We start from the raw sequence: 17,134 nt of genomic DNA on the forward strand, positions 1-17,134 counted from the left end.
TCTGCCAGGACTGGTGACAGTGTCTCCTTTACATTTTGCATGAAGTTTTCCAACAGTGGGTCTCAAACTTGAGAGTGCATCACAGTCACCTAGAAAGCTGATTAACACCCAGACTGCTGAACCCATCCTAGAGTTTCTGATCCATAAAGTCTGGGGTAGAGCCTGAGAATATGCATTTTTCTCAAGTTCTCAGGTGACGAAGATGCAGCTGGTCCAGGGACCACTCTTCAAGAACCACCATTCTGTGATTTACAGAGTCCTTCCCTGTCATCATTCAATTTCCTCCTCATACCCTCCGTAGGCTGGGGAGAATTATCCCCATATCATGGATGCTGAGCTACGCTCAGCTCAGAGCAGTGGAGTCACTTTTCTGAGGATATGCAACTAGGAGGCAGCAGGAACCTGTCCTCCAAAGACTCCCTGAGCACACAGCCACTTCTTAACTTGGGCCACTTGGGAGCGTGACTTTTGTCTTTCTATCTCTCAGATATTCTTATATAAACGTGGGTTCAGGTCAGCACTCAAATCCGGCAGGTGTTCCCATGACAGCTTCACCATCTAAATAGCAGGCACTGAGGGCAGGTGGTCAAGGCATGGGCTTGAGTCAGAGACCCGGCTACAAACCCAGACTCACCTTCTCTAAGTCTCAGTACCACATGGGCACCCATCTCTGGCCGAGTTGCTGTGAGATGGGGCAAAGGCTGAACAGAGAGCATTTAGCCTAAGCACACAGTGAGTCCTCAATAAATGAGAGCGACTAGCAGGCCCAGACAAGTCAGTGAGGGATCTAGGGAAAGATACTAAACCTCTCTGTGCCTCAGTCTCCTCATCCGTAAAGTAGGGTCCATTAGGAACCTAACTTATAGGGGAGTTGTAAGGATTCAACGAGTTTATTCACTTAAAATGGCTTAGAGCAGTGCCTGGTATGGAGAAAGGTCCACGTAAGGTCCTTTGTGTCAAGCATGATGTTTTAGCACCAAACACACACTCGTCATCACTACATGTAAACAAAACTATTAAAGAATAGAGTATGCTACTGAGAAGTCAAAGTTTAAAAATCACGGTGGTGATGATTGTGCAAATGTGTGAATGCACCTCATGACACCGAACTGCACAGCTGATCAACCCTTTAACATTGTGGGGTGCTGACACCCGCACAGTTGAAAATCCAGATATAAATTTTGACTCCCTCGAAACTTCAGTTGTCCCTTGGTATCTCTGAGGAATTGGTCCCGGGACCCCTCCAGATAGGGAATGGAGGGACAGGTCGGTTCCCTGCAGCTGCTCACCCTTTCACTCCTGGCTGGTCAAGGCTTTCTCTGCCTAGGCCTCTGGCAGAAGGGGCACTGTGGGGTGAGGCTCCTCACTACTCCCCCGGGCGCCTTCAGGACGGCCTCGAGGACCTGCTCCCAGGCAGAGGGATGGCTCTTCCCATGGACTTTCCTCTGGCTTGCTGTCCCCCTGTGGAGCTGACTCTGGCTCCCCCTCATGACAGGAGGGCCCTTCGAGGAAGTTAGCGCCCTCGATAAGCAGAACTCTTGCCGAGCTTTCGCTGGGAGCCCTGCTCTGTGGATGGAAGGTGCACAGATATTCTGCGACCAGGGCTCTGGCTCTGGTCTGCTTTGTCCTCATTCACTGTGTGACTCTGCTCAAGTCATTGTCCCTCTCTGGGTCCTAGTTCCCCATCCATAAAATGGGACCGTGCATCCCTGCCTGCCACCCTCCTGAAGCTTTAAGGGGGCCCTGAAGGGAGAATGGAGGCAAAGGTGCTTTGTGTCTTTATTATATGATATGACCACACTGAGAGGCAGCATGGCGAAGGTGGGGGCTCATCTGTGCTGGGAGGCACCCAAACCCTTAAATGGATGGAAAGAGAAAGCCTTGTGCCCCTCCTTTAGTGCTGACTTAGAATCTAAAGCTATAATTCTTACCTAATTGAATTCTTAGCCAGATCCACTAACTCCCGCTCTCAGATAATCTTATTGCTCTAGAGGCAAGAAACAGACACGATACGCCTGGAGTGTCCAGGGTCAGGAACCCAGGTTGGCATCTGGCCCAGCTCTCTGCCCTTCTCTCCGTGCCATTTCATATGAAAAGTCAGAGGGTCTCGGCTTATACTGTTCTAGTGGCGGTAAGCTCACCCCTTCCAGCAGCACAAGCGCCCAACTTCCTCCTCCAAATGCGTGGAAGTCTACGATTTCCCCCACGGCCGTGTCTCCGTCCCTGGAGTCTCACCAATCACATCTGTTGCCCCTCAACAGCCCTTCAGAGATCTGAGGCCCCTGACCATGTGGCCCTGGGATGGCGCCACTCCAGGCTGCGGAGTTTCTTGCCTGACTGTTTCCCGTCTCCTCCCCATAATGCTCCAAGCTGTCCTTATCCCACACCTGGTCTGGAGTCCAGACCATCCTTGAACCCTCCGGATGGAGCCTGAGAACCACTCAGTAGAGGGGGTCTCCCAACCCAGATTTTACACCTCAGAATAGTAGCACTGGCCAGACCCCAAGAGATCACGGGGTGCAGGAGGGGAAACTGAGTCAGCACACCCAGGGCCACCCACATAGGGCTGAACCAAGACCGGGATGCCAGGTTGCCAGCCACTCAGCCCAGGAGAGTACTCCAAGACAGGGAACAAAGTTTCTTTTGACTCTGTGCCTGGATACAGTACCAAATATTTTGTTCCTTATCTGTGTTGCCATTCTCAGAGGGACAAATTCCAAGGATGGCTGGGGAAGAAAAGTCTTCTAGTTGTGTGGCCAGAGGTCATTCACCCTACCTGGGCCCTCCTGTGATTCAGAGTATCGTTTAGGCGGGGAAAGATGGGGCTCCTTGGGTTCATGAGAGAAGACACGCCCCAAGTCTTTGCTACTAGAAAGGCCAGTAGAGCACCAGCAGCCTCCATGATGGATGGGTAAATTGGAGCACATCAACTCAATCCACATTTTCCAATTCCTGGCTGGAGAGAGAGGTGGCTGTGGACCCAGAGGTAGCCATAGGGTCTCTGCCTTGGGGATGGGTAGAAACGTGGAGAAATCGCATCCCACTCAAAGGTGGATCACATATGCAGTGGTGTCAGAAGTGGCAGCAATACAGAAAGGACCAGAGGTTAGAGCAGTGGGACCTAAACTTTTTTGAATTATTTTCTTGTTTAGATAATATTTTTCCAGGATGTCAATGAATGTCTTGCATAGGTCACTTTGGAGGCCACTGGAGTAGAAGATGGAGAAACTCTCAGAGAGGATTTTCAGGCTCCAAAGGACGGCAGAGACTATGTAGTCTAACTCCCTCACTTTGCAGGTGAGGAAACAGGGAGGAACTGGAGGAAGGGCTGTAACTTGTCTAAGGTCACCTGGCTTATCACTGGCAGATCCCAGAGAGAATGCAAATCTCTAGTTCTTGATGCTAAAACTGGCTGCCTCTCTGTCCTGGTCACAGTCCAGCCCCTTGCTGGGCCATAGGCCGATCCCTGAACCTCTCAGCCCTCTGGGGCTGCCTCCTCTGTGCAATCACCCTCTGGCTCTGAGGGTGGCTGTGGGTGGCAGGCAGACGTGCATCCTAGCAAAGGTTACAAGGGCTATCATGATGGGGGACATGGGGCCGTCAGGAGTCACTCTGCTTTACTCTGAAGCCTCAGTTTTCTTATCTGTGAAATGGGTCTAATCAAATCTAGCTCTCAGGCTGTTTTTTGAGTGCCCATGAGGGGTCCCGTAGACATCTGCGGGCTGGGAAATAACTCCCGAGGGGCTTTATTGCTGTGCTTACACTCTGGCAGGTTCTGCTTAGTGAAGAGAGATTTGGAGTGCCCAAAGATTCTGTCTCTGATGGCCAGAAGCAGCCCTGGACACTGCAGGACTTTGGAGCCTCTGCAACCCAGTGGTCTCCAAGGTATGCCAGCCCATGCCTGGCACAATGCTGGGCAGCTGTGGACATGGCCCTGAGCTTTCTGAGGTATCGGCCTGAAATCCTTCTCCTACGTCTAGGGCTCTGTACCCCACTGCTCGGAAGAGGAAGTAGGGGCGACAAGTGCAGTAGGGAGGTGAGCTGTCAGCCTGGGCACAGACAAGAGGGGCTGCATTTTCTACAGAGAACTTAAATAATAAAATCAACTAAAAGTTTGACTTTTTATCATCATGATGGGCCTGCAATTCTAAACAATGTCAGTGATAAAATACTCCTCTGCCAGGGCAGGCTCCTCCCACCTCCCTGCCACTGGCGTCTGGCCGGTACCTGATGCTCGACTGTCTCCGCGTGGCATCCCAGATAGGCTCATAGGCTTCCCGCTGCTAGCCCCTTGCTCCTGCTATTCCTTTGCCAATAACTCCCTCCCATCACTCTTTATGTCTAGCTTCTACAAGGCTGAGCTAAGCTGCTCCCTTTTCCAAGAAATCTTCCCATATGCATTCCTCTCCATCCCCTAGCTGGCCACAACTCCCCTCCCAGGCCTCCTGACTCCCAGCCCAGGCTGTAGACTCAGTAGCATCCCGGTCTCATCTCCAAAGGAAGGTTCAGAAAAGGAACCTCCACTCTGAAATCTGGAACTCACAGAGTAGAAAACCATACCAGGAAAGCCACTTCCTAGCTGTGTGACCTCAAACAAGTCCCACGGCCTCTCCAGCCTCAGTTTCCCTCTGTACAAGGATCATTTCATCTTCAAATAGCCCCCATTCCTTGACTTTGGCCATCCCTTCTCTTGGCCACACCCCGCATCTTGTTACCATGAGAAAATGTTCCTGCTTCTATGGTCACTAATTCAAGCAATCCCTTGCTGACCATATCCTCCCCTCCTCCAGCTTCCTGCCAGATGTGACGAGCCCTTTGGTGGGTGTCAGTACCCACAATGGATAAACAAACAAACAAACAAACAAACACAAAAACAAAAAACACAGATTCAGGCCCAAAGAGAGAGTTCTGGACCAGAGAGGCCTTTCTTTAAGACGTAATAACCCATTTAGTGATGCCTCCAATCTGCACCAAGCCTGGCTCCAGCCTTTCTGAAAGGCCAGCTCCACATGTCATGATGCTCACTTTTTCCAGTAACCTGAGACACCAGGCCAGGTCTCCTCTTCCTATAGTTCTTCACCCATGAGAACTTCCATCTACCTTCTCCCCACCCATCTGCCCCCTTCTCTCTTCATTCTCTTTCCTCTTACCAGCTCCACGGTCCATCACCTAACTCTTATCGACACCCTAAACTCCTTCACTGTCTTTTTCCACATCGAATAGCAAAACCCCAATGCTGGATGAACTAGGAAAACTAAGCATGGCTGGGGGAAAAATGGACAAATACCAGACAAGGGTAGGAGGTACTAACAGGATGAAAGCCTTTTCCACTACAGTTTGTCTCCCTGAGCACCCCTCCTGCAAGTCAGGCCTTGTGAAGGGCCTTGCCAGGCACGCTAGATCCCAGGAGTCGTCCATGTGGCCTCCTTCTCCTTGTCCCCACAGCCAATCCATCACTAATCCCATCCCACCTTCTAAACATCTCTTAAACCATCCACTTATTGCTACTCCCACTGTTACCATCTGCTCTCACCTGGACACTTAGTCTCAGACACTAACCATCTTGCTCAGATCTTTTCAAAAGATGCAATTTTGAGTATGTCGCTCCAGGGCCCAAAGGGTCTGTCTGGCCCATTCTACCTCTCCAGCTCCACCATGGCCAGAGATCAGAGCCACAGATACTCAGTGCTTTTAATTCTTCAAATGCTCATTTCCTCCAGCCTCAGGGCCTTTGCACAGGCGGTTTCTCTCATCTAGCATGCTTCCTTCCCCATAGTCACTTTGTTATTCCCTACTCACATTTCAAATCTCATCCCAAAAGTCCTAACCTTAGTACAGCCTTCTTCAGTGACATTGGGCTAGGCACATTTCTCTACTCTGTATGCTGTCATGCCCTCTCTTCTCCTTCAGGCACCTACTCCAGGTTTTATGGGACTCTAGGATTACTGCCTATCTCTCCTTCGGTCTGTGAGCCCATGAGGGCAACACTTGTGTCTCTTTTACTCTGCTCTGTATCCCTAGCACTGAGCCATGTTTCACATTCAGAAAGTGATCAGTATATGAACAAAGGTCCCATTCAAAAAATGAAATTGAAAGGTAGCTTTAAAGAATGAATGAATGAGCTAGTCTGGGTGAGGTTCTAGGATGAGCTGTGTGGGGCAGGTCTCTGCGGTCTCGCTCCAGGGTGGCCCACAGGCCAACCTACTCCTGGTCATGGTCCTAACAAGGATGAGTAAGGCTAACCACTCAGCCGACAAGCTCTCAAAGCTCCTTCCTGTCCATTATCTCCCAACCCTCCTCCAGGCCTCCCCCATTACTCATAGCACTGGGCATTTAATGACCAGTCCACTGGGGCATTTCTGACCTGGACATGTTTACTCTGCAGGGCGAACATTTTCTTATTTCCAAGGGCCAGAACTCAGGATCCTTTTTTGTGTGGGGCTGAATAAGGAAAAAGTGTTGAAATGTAGTTAGAGCAGAGTTCAAATCCCAGCTTTACCTCTTGCCGACTGTGTGACCTTGCGAAAGTCGCTTAATCTCTTTGGGGTCCCATGTCCTCATCTATACGAACAGGACAAGAATATCTAGCCACAGAGTTGATGTCAGAATTAAATGCGTGAATGTACATTAAGGGTGTAGTCTAGTGTGGGGCCTGCCACGTGTCATATCTAATTGATTTCGAGACATTATTTTTAATGTTTTAACATCTCTGAAACTGGGATGCAACTCATCATTAGAGTTTGTCTGCCATTTTTTTCTTTCTTAATGGATTATAAAATAATAGCACCTCTCACAGTAGATGGTGCCCAGCATTCAGTGAAATATGGCGGTAGCTTAGTTTCTGAACTTCCTTTGCAAAGAGGCAGGAAGGTCTGTGAGAGTCTTGGGGACCAAAGACCAAGAATATGCATCATTGAGGGACAGGGGTCTGCTGGGGCCTGGTGTGATGGGATGGAGCTGTATAGCATCAGGGAGCCTGAAAGCACAGGTCCTTCCCCTGCCGGGCGGCCTCTGGATCTGTCCCACTGTCCTAGTTCCTTAGCGGGTGGCCGAACTCCAGCCATCCGCACTTTTCTGGCTCTAGCCCTGTTCCTGCCAATGCGGCCTGCAGTGCCTGGCTTTGGGGGCAGTCTGGTCATAATGCTGACTGTGCTTGCGGCCACCTAAAATCCCCAGTCTTTGTTCCAAGAGGAGAATCGTGGGACGCACCTGGAGACCTCTCCTCTAGTGCTGTCCCTGGACTCTGCTCTCAATTGTTCTGGAAGGCTAGAACTGGGGAGGTCACGCAGACCTCACCTGTCCTAGTGCTGTGGCTGCCTACTTAAAACCTCCAGCCTGGTGATATCAGACTCGCCAGATTTTTATCCTATCTGTATTATTATTAATTATTATTATTATTATATTGTAACACATTATACAGCCAAATTTTTATAGAAATGTCTATTGCATATAAAAATTTTAAAATACAGAAAAAGAAAATAAAATTCTATCGTCTAGTGATAACCAGCTTGATATGTCTGAATATTTCTCTATATTTACATGTGTGTAGATATATTCTTTTCCCATATTCAAACCCAAACAGGCTCATTCCACAGAGATTGTTCTCTTCTTTGCTTTTCTAGTTAACACTACATCACAGACCTCTCTCTACATGTCTGTTTCTTCTCAGTGACTCCATGGCGTTCCCTTGTCCTCCATCCCTTTAGCTGGCAGGTCCCTACAGCCCCCTTCGGTCATGACGGTCCCTGAGGCCTGACCAGAGCGCCCGGCCTCCACCAGGATGCAGTACTTATGGCCTGATGGGTTTCTGTGGGCACTTGTCCTCTCTTCCTCAGGACAGGGCTGTGATTGGGTCATGGTTGCCTTCAGGGCCCCTTCTAAGCAAAGCCACACCCCAGTACAGAAATATTCTTGAGCTCTTAAATCAAGGGGTAGGAAGTGAATGGCGGCTGTCTGTCCCTGCTGGATTTGATTGTAGGCCTTTCAAAATAGACCGGATATGTTCTCTTAGACCCAGATGCTGGCTGGCTATTACTCTAACCCCTAGGGGCTTCAGACATCACAATAAACAACAACAAACAGGTGCCTGGCATTTTATAGCTTATGAAGTGCTTCCATACTCTTATCCGGTTTTGAGTCTCACAACAACCCTATACATTAGGCAAGGCAAGTAGCTATTATCTCCATTTTACAGATGAAGAAACTGAGGCTCAGAGAGGTGAGGTGACTTATCAAATGGCCTCCTTACTTCCCTCCCCTTGAGTCTGGCTCACTCCAAATCACATTAACAACCCGACTCAGGTATCGCCTCCTCCAGGGAGACTTCCCAACTCACATCCCCAACCCAGGCTGGGACAGAGGACTCTCCTTGAGGGGCCACAACTCCTGGGCTTCCCTATCAGAACTGCAGCGCCCCACCCCTGCCACCTTGAAGGAAATGATGGGTCTGCTTATCTCCATCCACATACCCCAAGCATAGAAAAACCTCAATAGATGGCTGCTGAGATGAAGATCTTTATGATTATTAAGGCAGGAAATAGTCTCCACATTTTGCTTATGAGGACAAGAGACATAAAGAAGGGACAGGACTTGCCTACAGAGCATGTCAGTGGCCGGGTCAGGCCTCCATCCTCAGCAGTGTGGCTTCTTTTGTTCCACTATGTCCTTTATTGTCTGTAATCCTGGACTCCAAGCCACTGTCCGAGGTTCATTCCCGTCTCCTCTTGCACTGGCTGGGCCCTACCTGGTCTAGCCAGGTGTGAAGGGAAGTGTTGTGGAAGGGGCTCTGGCTAGGGCAGGCTAAGTTCCCCAGCCCAGGCCACCACCCTGGGGTAGCCTTAGGAATAGCAACAGTAGCTGGCCATCCATTGAACACTTCCATGTGCCACACCCTGTGCCAGCACTTTCCATCTACATCTCACTTCATCCTGCAGCTGGCACCATTATGATGCCACTTTGCAGGTAGGGCGGGAAAGACCCTGGCCCAAGGGTCACCCAGTGACTGAACTGGGACTGGAGGCCAGGGCTGCATCCCTGGCAGCAAGCAGTCCCAGGAGTATGTTGTGACGAGAGCCAGTAACAAATGCACAGTCAGAGTACAAGAGACAACTCCCAGGGGGTCTGTAGGCTTGGCAAGGCTCCACACTCTCCCTGCCCATCACCTGGCCACCTCCTACCTGGCGTTGGCTGGAGGATGAGACTTGGGCCCAGGGAACACAGGCTGGCCCTGGCAGTCCCCAGCACCCCCTGTGGGGAGGGTCATGCCATTTGGCAGCGCCCCGCAAGCTCCGGGCTCAAGGCCAGGCTGGAAGCAGCTGTCACATCAAACCTGTGCAATTTCTCAGCTCCGTTTCTTCTTATTAGAATAAGACCTCACATATCTGCTCTTAACTGGTTGAGAGATGCTGAGCAAGGCCTGCCTTTCGCCGTGCCTCACTTTCCCTATCTGTGCGATGATGTCGGGGGCGGGGTGAGTGAAAGGTGGGGGTAGGGGTGAAAGGGGGCGTGTCTCAATGGAACCCACCAACTCTGATATTGCAAGGTTTGCCCACAGGTAGCATAGCACAGTGATTAAGACCCTAGACACTGGAGCCGGATGACATGGGTTCAAATGTATGACCGTGGTCAAGCTACCCAATCTCTCTGGGACTCAGTGTCCTCATCTGTAACATGGGGATAATAGTAGAAACAAGACAGAAAGTAAACACACCAAAACATTTATATTGATTATCTGAGATGAAAAGAGAAGGTGTGGGACATTTTTTCTGTTTTCCTATCTTTTTCTAAATTCTCCATTATCAAGTATTTATAATAGAAAAAACAAATATACTTTCTTTGTAAATTAACTATTGAGATATAATTTACATGCAATATAATATAACCATTTAAAAAAACGGGAATGATTATGAGTAATAGTATCTATCTTATAGATTGCTTTCAGAGAGAACGGGTTAATGTATAGAAAATCTTACATGCTGCCTGGAACAGAAGAAGTGCTATTGTTTGCTAAATAAATAAGCCCAAGACCGGAGCCAGGCTTTCTGCTTCACTTCCTGCTCTCCTGGAGTGGACCTCCCACCTCGTCCCCAGCACCAAGTTCCCGTCATCCTCTACCCCCGTGTTCACTGCCCAGGTCTAACCTCATCACTCCAGGCCTGGACTACTTTCACACCTTCTCTCTGTACCCCAGAGGAACCTCACTAACAGTCACATCTAGCCATGCCCCTGCCTTGTTCAAAAGCCTTCCATGGCTCCCCGCTGCCCTGGATTAAAAGCCCTAGTTCCTGTGTCAGACATTGTTTCAGCAAGTTACTTCACCACTCTGTACCTCTGTTTTCTCAACTGAAAAAGAGGAATAAAAATAGTATCCCCCTCACAAACTTATAGGATTCCAGGTTGTCTCACCTGTCCCCTCTTCCCTTTCCCATCATCATTCTCTTCAAGCTTGGTCTTCCTTGAACTTGCCAGGAATGATCCTACCTCAGGGCTTGGCACTGGCTGCTCCGTCTACCTGGATGGCTCTTTCCCCAGAAATCAGTCCAGTATACTTGCTCACCTCCTTCAAGCCTTTGCCCAAAGTCACCTCAAAATGATTCCCCTATTCAAAACTGCGACCCTCTCCCTTCCATTCTCCCCACAATTCAGAAACATACTTCTCTGTTTATTTGCTCCATCTCAGTTACCACCTATTTTATTTATTGTTTGTCTTTCCCTATTAGATTGTAAGCTCCTTTACAACAGATTTTTTTTTGGTCTATTTTTTTTTTGTTTTTTTTATTGTCAGGACACACCTCACCTCCCCGGAAAATACCTAGCACAATGTAGGTGCTTAATAAATGAATGGCTGAATGACTAAATAAATAAAGCACTTAGGACAGAATCAGGCTGGTAGTTAAGTACTCAATAAATGTTAGCTATTATTATTAAATCATTATTATTATTGATTTTTCAAGGTGAGGCTCACATGACCTTCCTTCTTGACTTCTCCAAGCTTACAGTCACACTTTCCTAGCCCCCACCACACCCTGCCAATCTCCCAATTATAGTAAGGAGCACGCTGCTCTTTGATTATATCTTTTTCCATTTAGGCCGGACCAAATGAAATCGCCATTTCTTATAAGTCAAAAGCAGCCAGATGTTGGTCATTTCACAAAGTTTAACCTAATATGTTTCTCATGGCCCCTGGGAGGCACCTCAAGGCCTAGCACAAAGGAAGTGCCCAATAAATGTTTGTCCACAGAAATGAAGTCACTGATTCCTGGCCCTTCATAGTAGGTCTGATTGCAAAGCACCTTCCATGTCTCTGAAGGAAGAAGCGAGGCACTGACAGTAAACTTAAAATAATAAATAGAGGATTTTGCTGAATTATTTTCTAGTTCTCCTGAAAAATCTCAGTCCTCTGATATTTGGTAAAGAATATAAAAACAAAACCACACCATGCTCTCAATTAACCTAGGTTCTGGAAGTTTGGAAATAACAAAGGGGAAAAAGGCCAGCTGCCTGCCTCTTAGGGATTCATTGGTGATGGCTGAGGGAAGCTGGGACATTCTTTGGTTATCTCTGTGTTCAACTGTTCCTTCCAAGAAAGGTTTCAGAAAAAAGATTTACTAAGCCTAGAATGTGGGTTATCAGAGCTGGAAAAAAAAAAAAAATTCAGCAATCGCCAAATCTATCCCATTTCACAGATGGGGAAAGTGAAGTACAGAAAGGAGAAGGGATTGACCTAAGGTCACAGGGCAGGGTAGTGGAATCTACGTCTGCTGACTTTTAGTCTTAGGGCCTTTCCTCTGGACCACACTGCTTCTGGGTTGGCCAGACTCTGGCAATATAAGCTTTAGTGCCCCTGTTTTTTAAGCTGTATGTGAAATGTATATTAATCTTCAGCTAAAACATCAAGAGCTGCTTCACTATAACAACTTCTTACAAACCAGCACTACACTCCTTTCTCTCTCTAGTTACTTCCTTATGGGAAAGTCCTCAAAGTAGAAGGCTATGGGCAAAGGGCAGTTAGGATCATTTTCATGGACTTTTGTAACAAGATGCCAGATTGCTCTGTAAAATTAAAGGCCACCGGCGAATCCCTACAGCCTTGCCAGCACAGAAGTTTATCTTTCCATATTTATTTTTGCTAATGTTATAGGAATAAATACAGATTGCTTTCATTTACTATATGGTGTTTCCTTTCTGTCTCTCTGTCTCTGTCTCTCTGTCTCGGAATCAAGATCCCTGGGCTTGGCTGCTCGTTTACTTTCTGACCGTTGACAAGTCATAACTTACCCTTTGGAGACAGGGGATGCCTATCTGTAAAATGAGGAGGTTGGATGAGATGATTTCTTAAGATCTCTTCCAGCTTGGACATTCCATAATTCCATGGTGCATTTTAAAATTATTAGCATGGGATGACATTTTAATAACCAGAATCTGCCATGCTCCTTAACCAGGCCAAAATGGCTTGGACTAGCCAAGCAGGAAAACTGGGCCCAGATTATACAACATAGAAATGACATGAGACTTAGGAGGCCTTTAAGCCTGTGCATTGGTGCTATGCTCAAGTGACAGCACATATACTTAGTCTGCTTTTACGAGGGGATAACAATACTCATTTGTGGTCTAGCTCCAAGTTCTGGGCAGTTCCACCATGGCCAGAAGGCAAGGTCATGGTCACTCTGTTTCAGCCCTTAAAACACCAGACTTGCAGTCAAAGGTAGCTCACCCTGAGCAAGTGCTCGTCCAGCCTCTGCTCGCATACCTCTGAAGACAGAGAGCTCACCATCTGCCCAGGTGGCCCCTACCTTCTTTTGGCTGTAAGAAAGCTCCTGGGAGGGGCGGGTCATGAGGGGAACAAAAGAGACCAGAAGGCCTACACTTGATTCTCAGAAACAACTGCCTCAATCAGGGCAGGCAATAGGAAAAGACAAGGAAGAGGACCCATTGGCAGGAAAGCCTTGAGAAGGGATCCTCTGGCTCTTCCTCTCACTCCAGGCCTCTAAGGTAGCTGCTAACTCAGAGATACACAGGAAGTGCAGGAAGCACAGGGACGCATTCTGGTCCTGATGCAGGTGGGTTCTGAACACCCTCTAGGCTGATTCCGGGACAGACACCTCAGCTCCCTGGGCCTGCCTTTGTTCCCTTTGGCTCCAGCAGGAGAAACAGTGGCTGGGCCTGGGGTTGGTTGTTCAGCCTGGAGGCGAGAAGATGATTTATGAGACCAGATGATTGCCCTGGGTAGGAGAGGAGGGATCAGATGTTGTCTGTTTGCCCAGAGCAGGACCAGCAGATTCCAGCTGTTTACAGCTAGTGAGATCCCCATCGTAAGGTATGTGCAATGGGGCGGCAAGGCCTTCCAGAGGGAATCATACTGAGGGGCTGGGCCAGATGCCAGAGGTGTTTACTCAGAGCATAGAGACACAGTCCCTCAGACACGTGCTCTGTCCCAGACCCGCCCCTACTCAGACACAATGATGCCTCTGGGGTCTGACACCCAGAACTGAGCCGGCCCTATCACCTGGCTGGGGCATAGATTTGGGTGCCAGCACCTGAACAGATTTAGGGAAACTCTCATACCATTCCCTAAATCCTGCGGCATGCGTGGGTCTGGTCCAGGCAAGTCTGCAGACGAAGGCCCCACTACCTCCAACCTAGGGCTCCCCCAGCCCCAGACCGCGAGGGCAACTTGGCGGGCAGACTCTGACCGCCCCACCCTGCATGCCCAGGCTGGCTTGATAGGGACCTGGAAGTGTCCCATCCTTCCTGTTTCTTCTACGAAGAAGCTGAGGCCCAGCAGGTCACCCAGATGAGAGGAAGAATCCCAGCACTGGTCCCACAGGGCACTCGGGCCACAAGGGAGCCTGTAGGGATCGCTCACCACACCCAGGATGAGCGGCCTTCACTGCGGGTGGGAGGGGTGGGCGGTGCAGACGGTGCCCACCAGGACCCGGCCGTCGGGAGCACGGGGCGGCCCCAGAGCGCAGCGAGGAATGGGCCACCATTGCACCCTCTATCCGGGTGGGGAAAGTGAAGCCTGGAGAGAGCTGGTGCTTTATGCAAGGTCACGCGGAGGGGCTGGAAGCCAGCCAGGTCCCCCGCGCTCCTCTGGGTCCCCCGCGGCGCGCCCTGCCCCAGCATCGCTCCCAGGGTTCTGTAGCCGGGAGGTGCAGCACGCACTCAGCGCGCAGACCGGGAAGGTACGGCTGGCGGCGCGGAGCTGCCCTACCTTGATGACGGCCGCGCAGGTGGCGGCGGTGGCGGCGGCGGCGGCAGTGGCGTCTGGCTCCTGCTTCGCGCTCCTCGCCGCCCGCCGAGTCCCCGCGCCCAGAGCCACCGCCTTCACCCCCCGCAGCCTTGCGGGCGGGGCCGGTGGGCGGGGCAGGGGCTTGGCACAAGCCCCGCCCGGGCGTCCCGCGGGGGCCACCCCCTCCCTTTCCACCCGCTCCGACCGAGCTCCTGGCCCCCGGAGGCTGGTCTCAGGGAGTGCACACGCGCACAGAACCGGCGCGCACACCGGCCCTCACACGCCGCAGTGTTTGGGGCGGGCTTCCCCGCGACCAACCTGAGGCTGGGAACAGTCAGACCTGGCTTCACGTCCCGCTGTTCCCTCTCTGCGTGGCACGGGACAAGGGACTCGACCTCCCGGGGCCTCCGTTTCCCCCTTGGTGGAATGGAAACAGTAACCGTGTCTGCCTCAGAGCTGTTTAAGAATTAGATGAGACCATCTAATTTACCGGTCCGGTAAAGTGCACGCGCAGAGCCCGCCGCAGGAGAAGCTCTCGGTAAACCCCGTCCGGGAGCAAAAGGGCAGGGAGGACCGCAGGAGTATCAGGAGTACTTCCTTCCTTCTCTGGGTAGCCAAGAGGGGGCGCTGCTGACCAGCCGCGCGGGCTTAGGGTCCTGCGCACCCTAGGCAATGAGGGCTAGATGGGGAGGCCCCGCCTCTTAATATCACCACCATCTAACACCGAACTGGGCACTGTTCTAAGCACCTTAAATGCATTACCTCACTCAACAGTCACGCAAGCCTATGAGGTTACACTATTGCTCACTTAAGCGAACTAAGGCACAGAGAGGTTAAGTACCTCGCTTAAGATCACACAGCAAATAATTCAACCCTAGGCAGCAAGGCTCACAAGTCCAAGCTTATAGCCACTCCATTATGCCACCTCTCTTGAGAAAAGCTTTGTTTTGTACAGTGGTGTATCTGTGTGGGCCAGGGCTCAGAACAGTGTCGGGCACATAGTAGGCACTCAGTATATATTTGTTGAATGAATAAGTGCATACTATGTACTACTTTACATATATTATTTCATATAATCCTAAAAACTTTTTTACTTAGCCACTATTATTACCTCCACTTTACAGATAAGAAAATTGAGGCTTAGAGTTAATAAGTACTTGGGGGCTCTTTTCTAAGGATAAGAAAGAACAGCCAGGGCCAAAGCCTGTGACTCAGTGTTCGCTGTTCACCAGGCCACTCCCCTGCTCAGATCAGGATGGGCTCCCTGCCTACTGCCCAAACCTAGCCCCTCAGTCTTCTCTGCAAAGCTCTTTAGCCCTGACCCACACTTCTGTGGAACTGGATTACTCAGCAGGCCAACTGACTTCATGCCTCCCATAGCAGCATAAAAGAATTGGATATTTAATGTTCCAAAAAAGCATATGGAAAAGTAGGATGTTGTAGGAGTTCCTATACTTATGGCTCAATATAGCCACCCCACACCTGTGGGGTGGGCACCATAACCTTTGCAAGACTAAGGCATCTGAATGTCTTAATTCACCTAGGATTTGAGCAGTATCTCCAGTACTACCCCCACCCCCTTGCACTCACGCCTCTGTGCCTTTGCTCACACCGTCTCTTCTGCCAGGAATTCTCTTCCCTCATCATCATCTCCTGCTGTCTAAATTGACTCATTCTTCCTTCCAGGCTTGGCACCAACACCCTTCCCCAGGAAGCCATCCCAGATGCCCTGTGAAAGTGCCCTTCCAGTCTTGTATCTGTATCTTACTACCCTGTGCCATGATGGTAGGTGGCTGGGACTGTGTTTGAGGAAAGACTGGTTTGACAGGGACCTCTGGGGCCATGGGCATGTGGACTGACGCGTGGAGGGGAGGTCAGTGGAGGCCTCTATAATAGACACAACCTGGGACCATTCCTGGAGGTGCTGTGTACGTAGGGGGCGGGGTCCTCATTTTGCTGCCCCTTCCCTTCCCCTTAATCCTGGTCATTTGGGGAAGGCTACCTTCTCTGCATTGCATGCATGGGGAAATAGGCCAGAGTGGACATGACTTGCCCAGGGACCTCTAGCTAGAAAACCACGTAATAGGTCTGGCCCCCTGCCAATACCTTTTACTGGGTCTTATTGCTGATTGGGTTGGGCCAGGAAACCAACATCTTCCTTTCCTAGGTATCAACATGGCCAGCTTTGTTTAATCTGCCATGTGCGGGTAAGTGCCTTCTGGGGAACCAGAATGTGTGTGTGGGAGGAGCGAGTTCTCCATCTACCTGCCCAACATGGAGCTTTCTGTACAATATGGCTCTGTGCCCATGAGATTGAGCTGAGAAAGAATAGGGGGCAGCAGCACCTGAGGTGAGGTTCTGAGTGGGAGGTAAAGTAGCTCTGAACACAGGCTATTGTAGGAGTGGGCACCTCCCACTGTGGTGTGAGGGCAGGGTATCTCCCAAAGGACTCTCCAGGCCCTTCCTCCTCCTTTGAGAAGTCCTTTTATTCTTAGAGTTTTTGCCCCAGGGAGGTCCCCTGGGTAACTCCTCCCCCCTCCTCTGTAGAATGAACCATGAACCTCAGCTTGCTGGGTGCCTAGCCTCTGGAGAGGGATGCTTTGAGCAGGAGGTCCCATTCCCTGGGGTAGGAAGGCAGGGGCTGTGAGGGATCAAATCCTCCAGCCCTGGAAGGCAGGGGCCCCTGAGGATGGGGGCGACAGCTGTGGTACAGGGCCAGGAACCTGACACCAGGAGTAGGTCCCAAATGTCCTTCAGGAAGAGCAGGGGGAGGGTGGGCAGCCTCCCTTGGAGCAGCAGGCAGCAGCCCCAGACCTTATGGTGCATGTATGTATCCACCCCCACCTGTCCCCGCTACAGCCTCCTGGTCAGGCGGATGGCTCTTTCTCCTAATTTCCTTTGCCT

At 50.4% G+C, this 17,134-nt stretch overlaps 1 protein-coding gene across 5 annotated transcripts in view; it reads right to left on the minus strand.

Moving 5' to 3' along the window:
* The window catches only part of CORO2A (coronin 2A), a 51,206-nt gene extending 36,391 nt beyond the window's left edge, over positions 1-14,815 (minus strand). Inside the window, exon 1 of one of the 5 annotated variants that reach the window (XM_023534244.1) lies at positions 14,721-14,815. Coding sequence is in view for 2 of the 5 variants with exons in the window: in XM_023534245.1 (XP_023390013.1) it covers positions 12,713-12,772 (60 nt within the window). In the remaining 3 variants the exon portion in view is untranslated. The other 4 variants (XM_023534243.1, XM_023534242.1, XM_023534245.1 and 1 more) reach the window with 4 other exon arrangements.
* Between the last annotated feature and the right edge of the window lie 2,319 nt (positions 14,816-17,134).

The sequence above is a fragment of the Pteropus vampyrus genome, unplaced genomic scaffold, assembly GCF_000151845.1.
Source record: "Pteropus vampyrus isolate Shadow unplaced genomic scaffold, Pvam_2.0 Scaffold123, whole genome shotgun sequence".
Classification (NCBI taxonomy): Eukaryota; Metazoa; Chordata; class Mammalia; order Chiroptera; family Pteropodidae; genus Pteropus; species Pteropus vampyrus.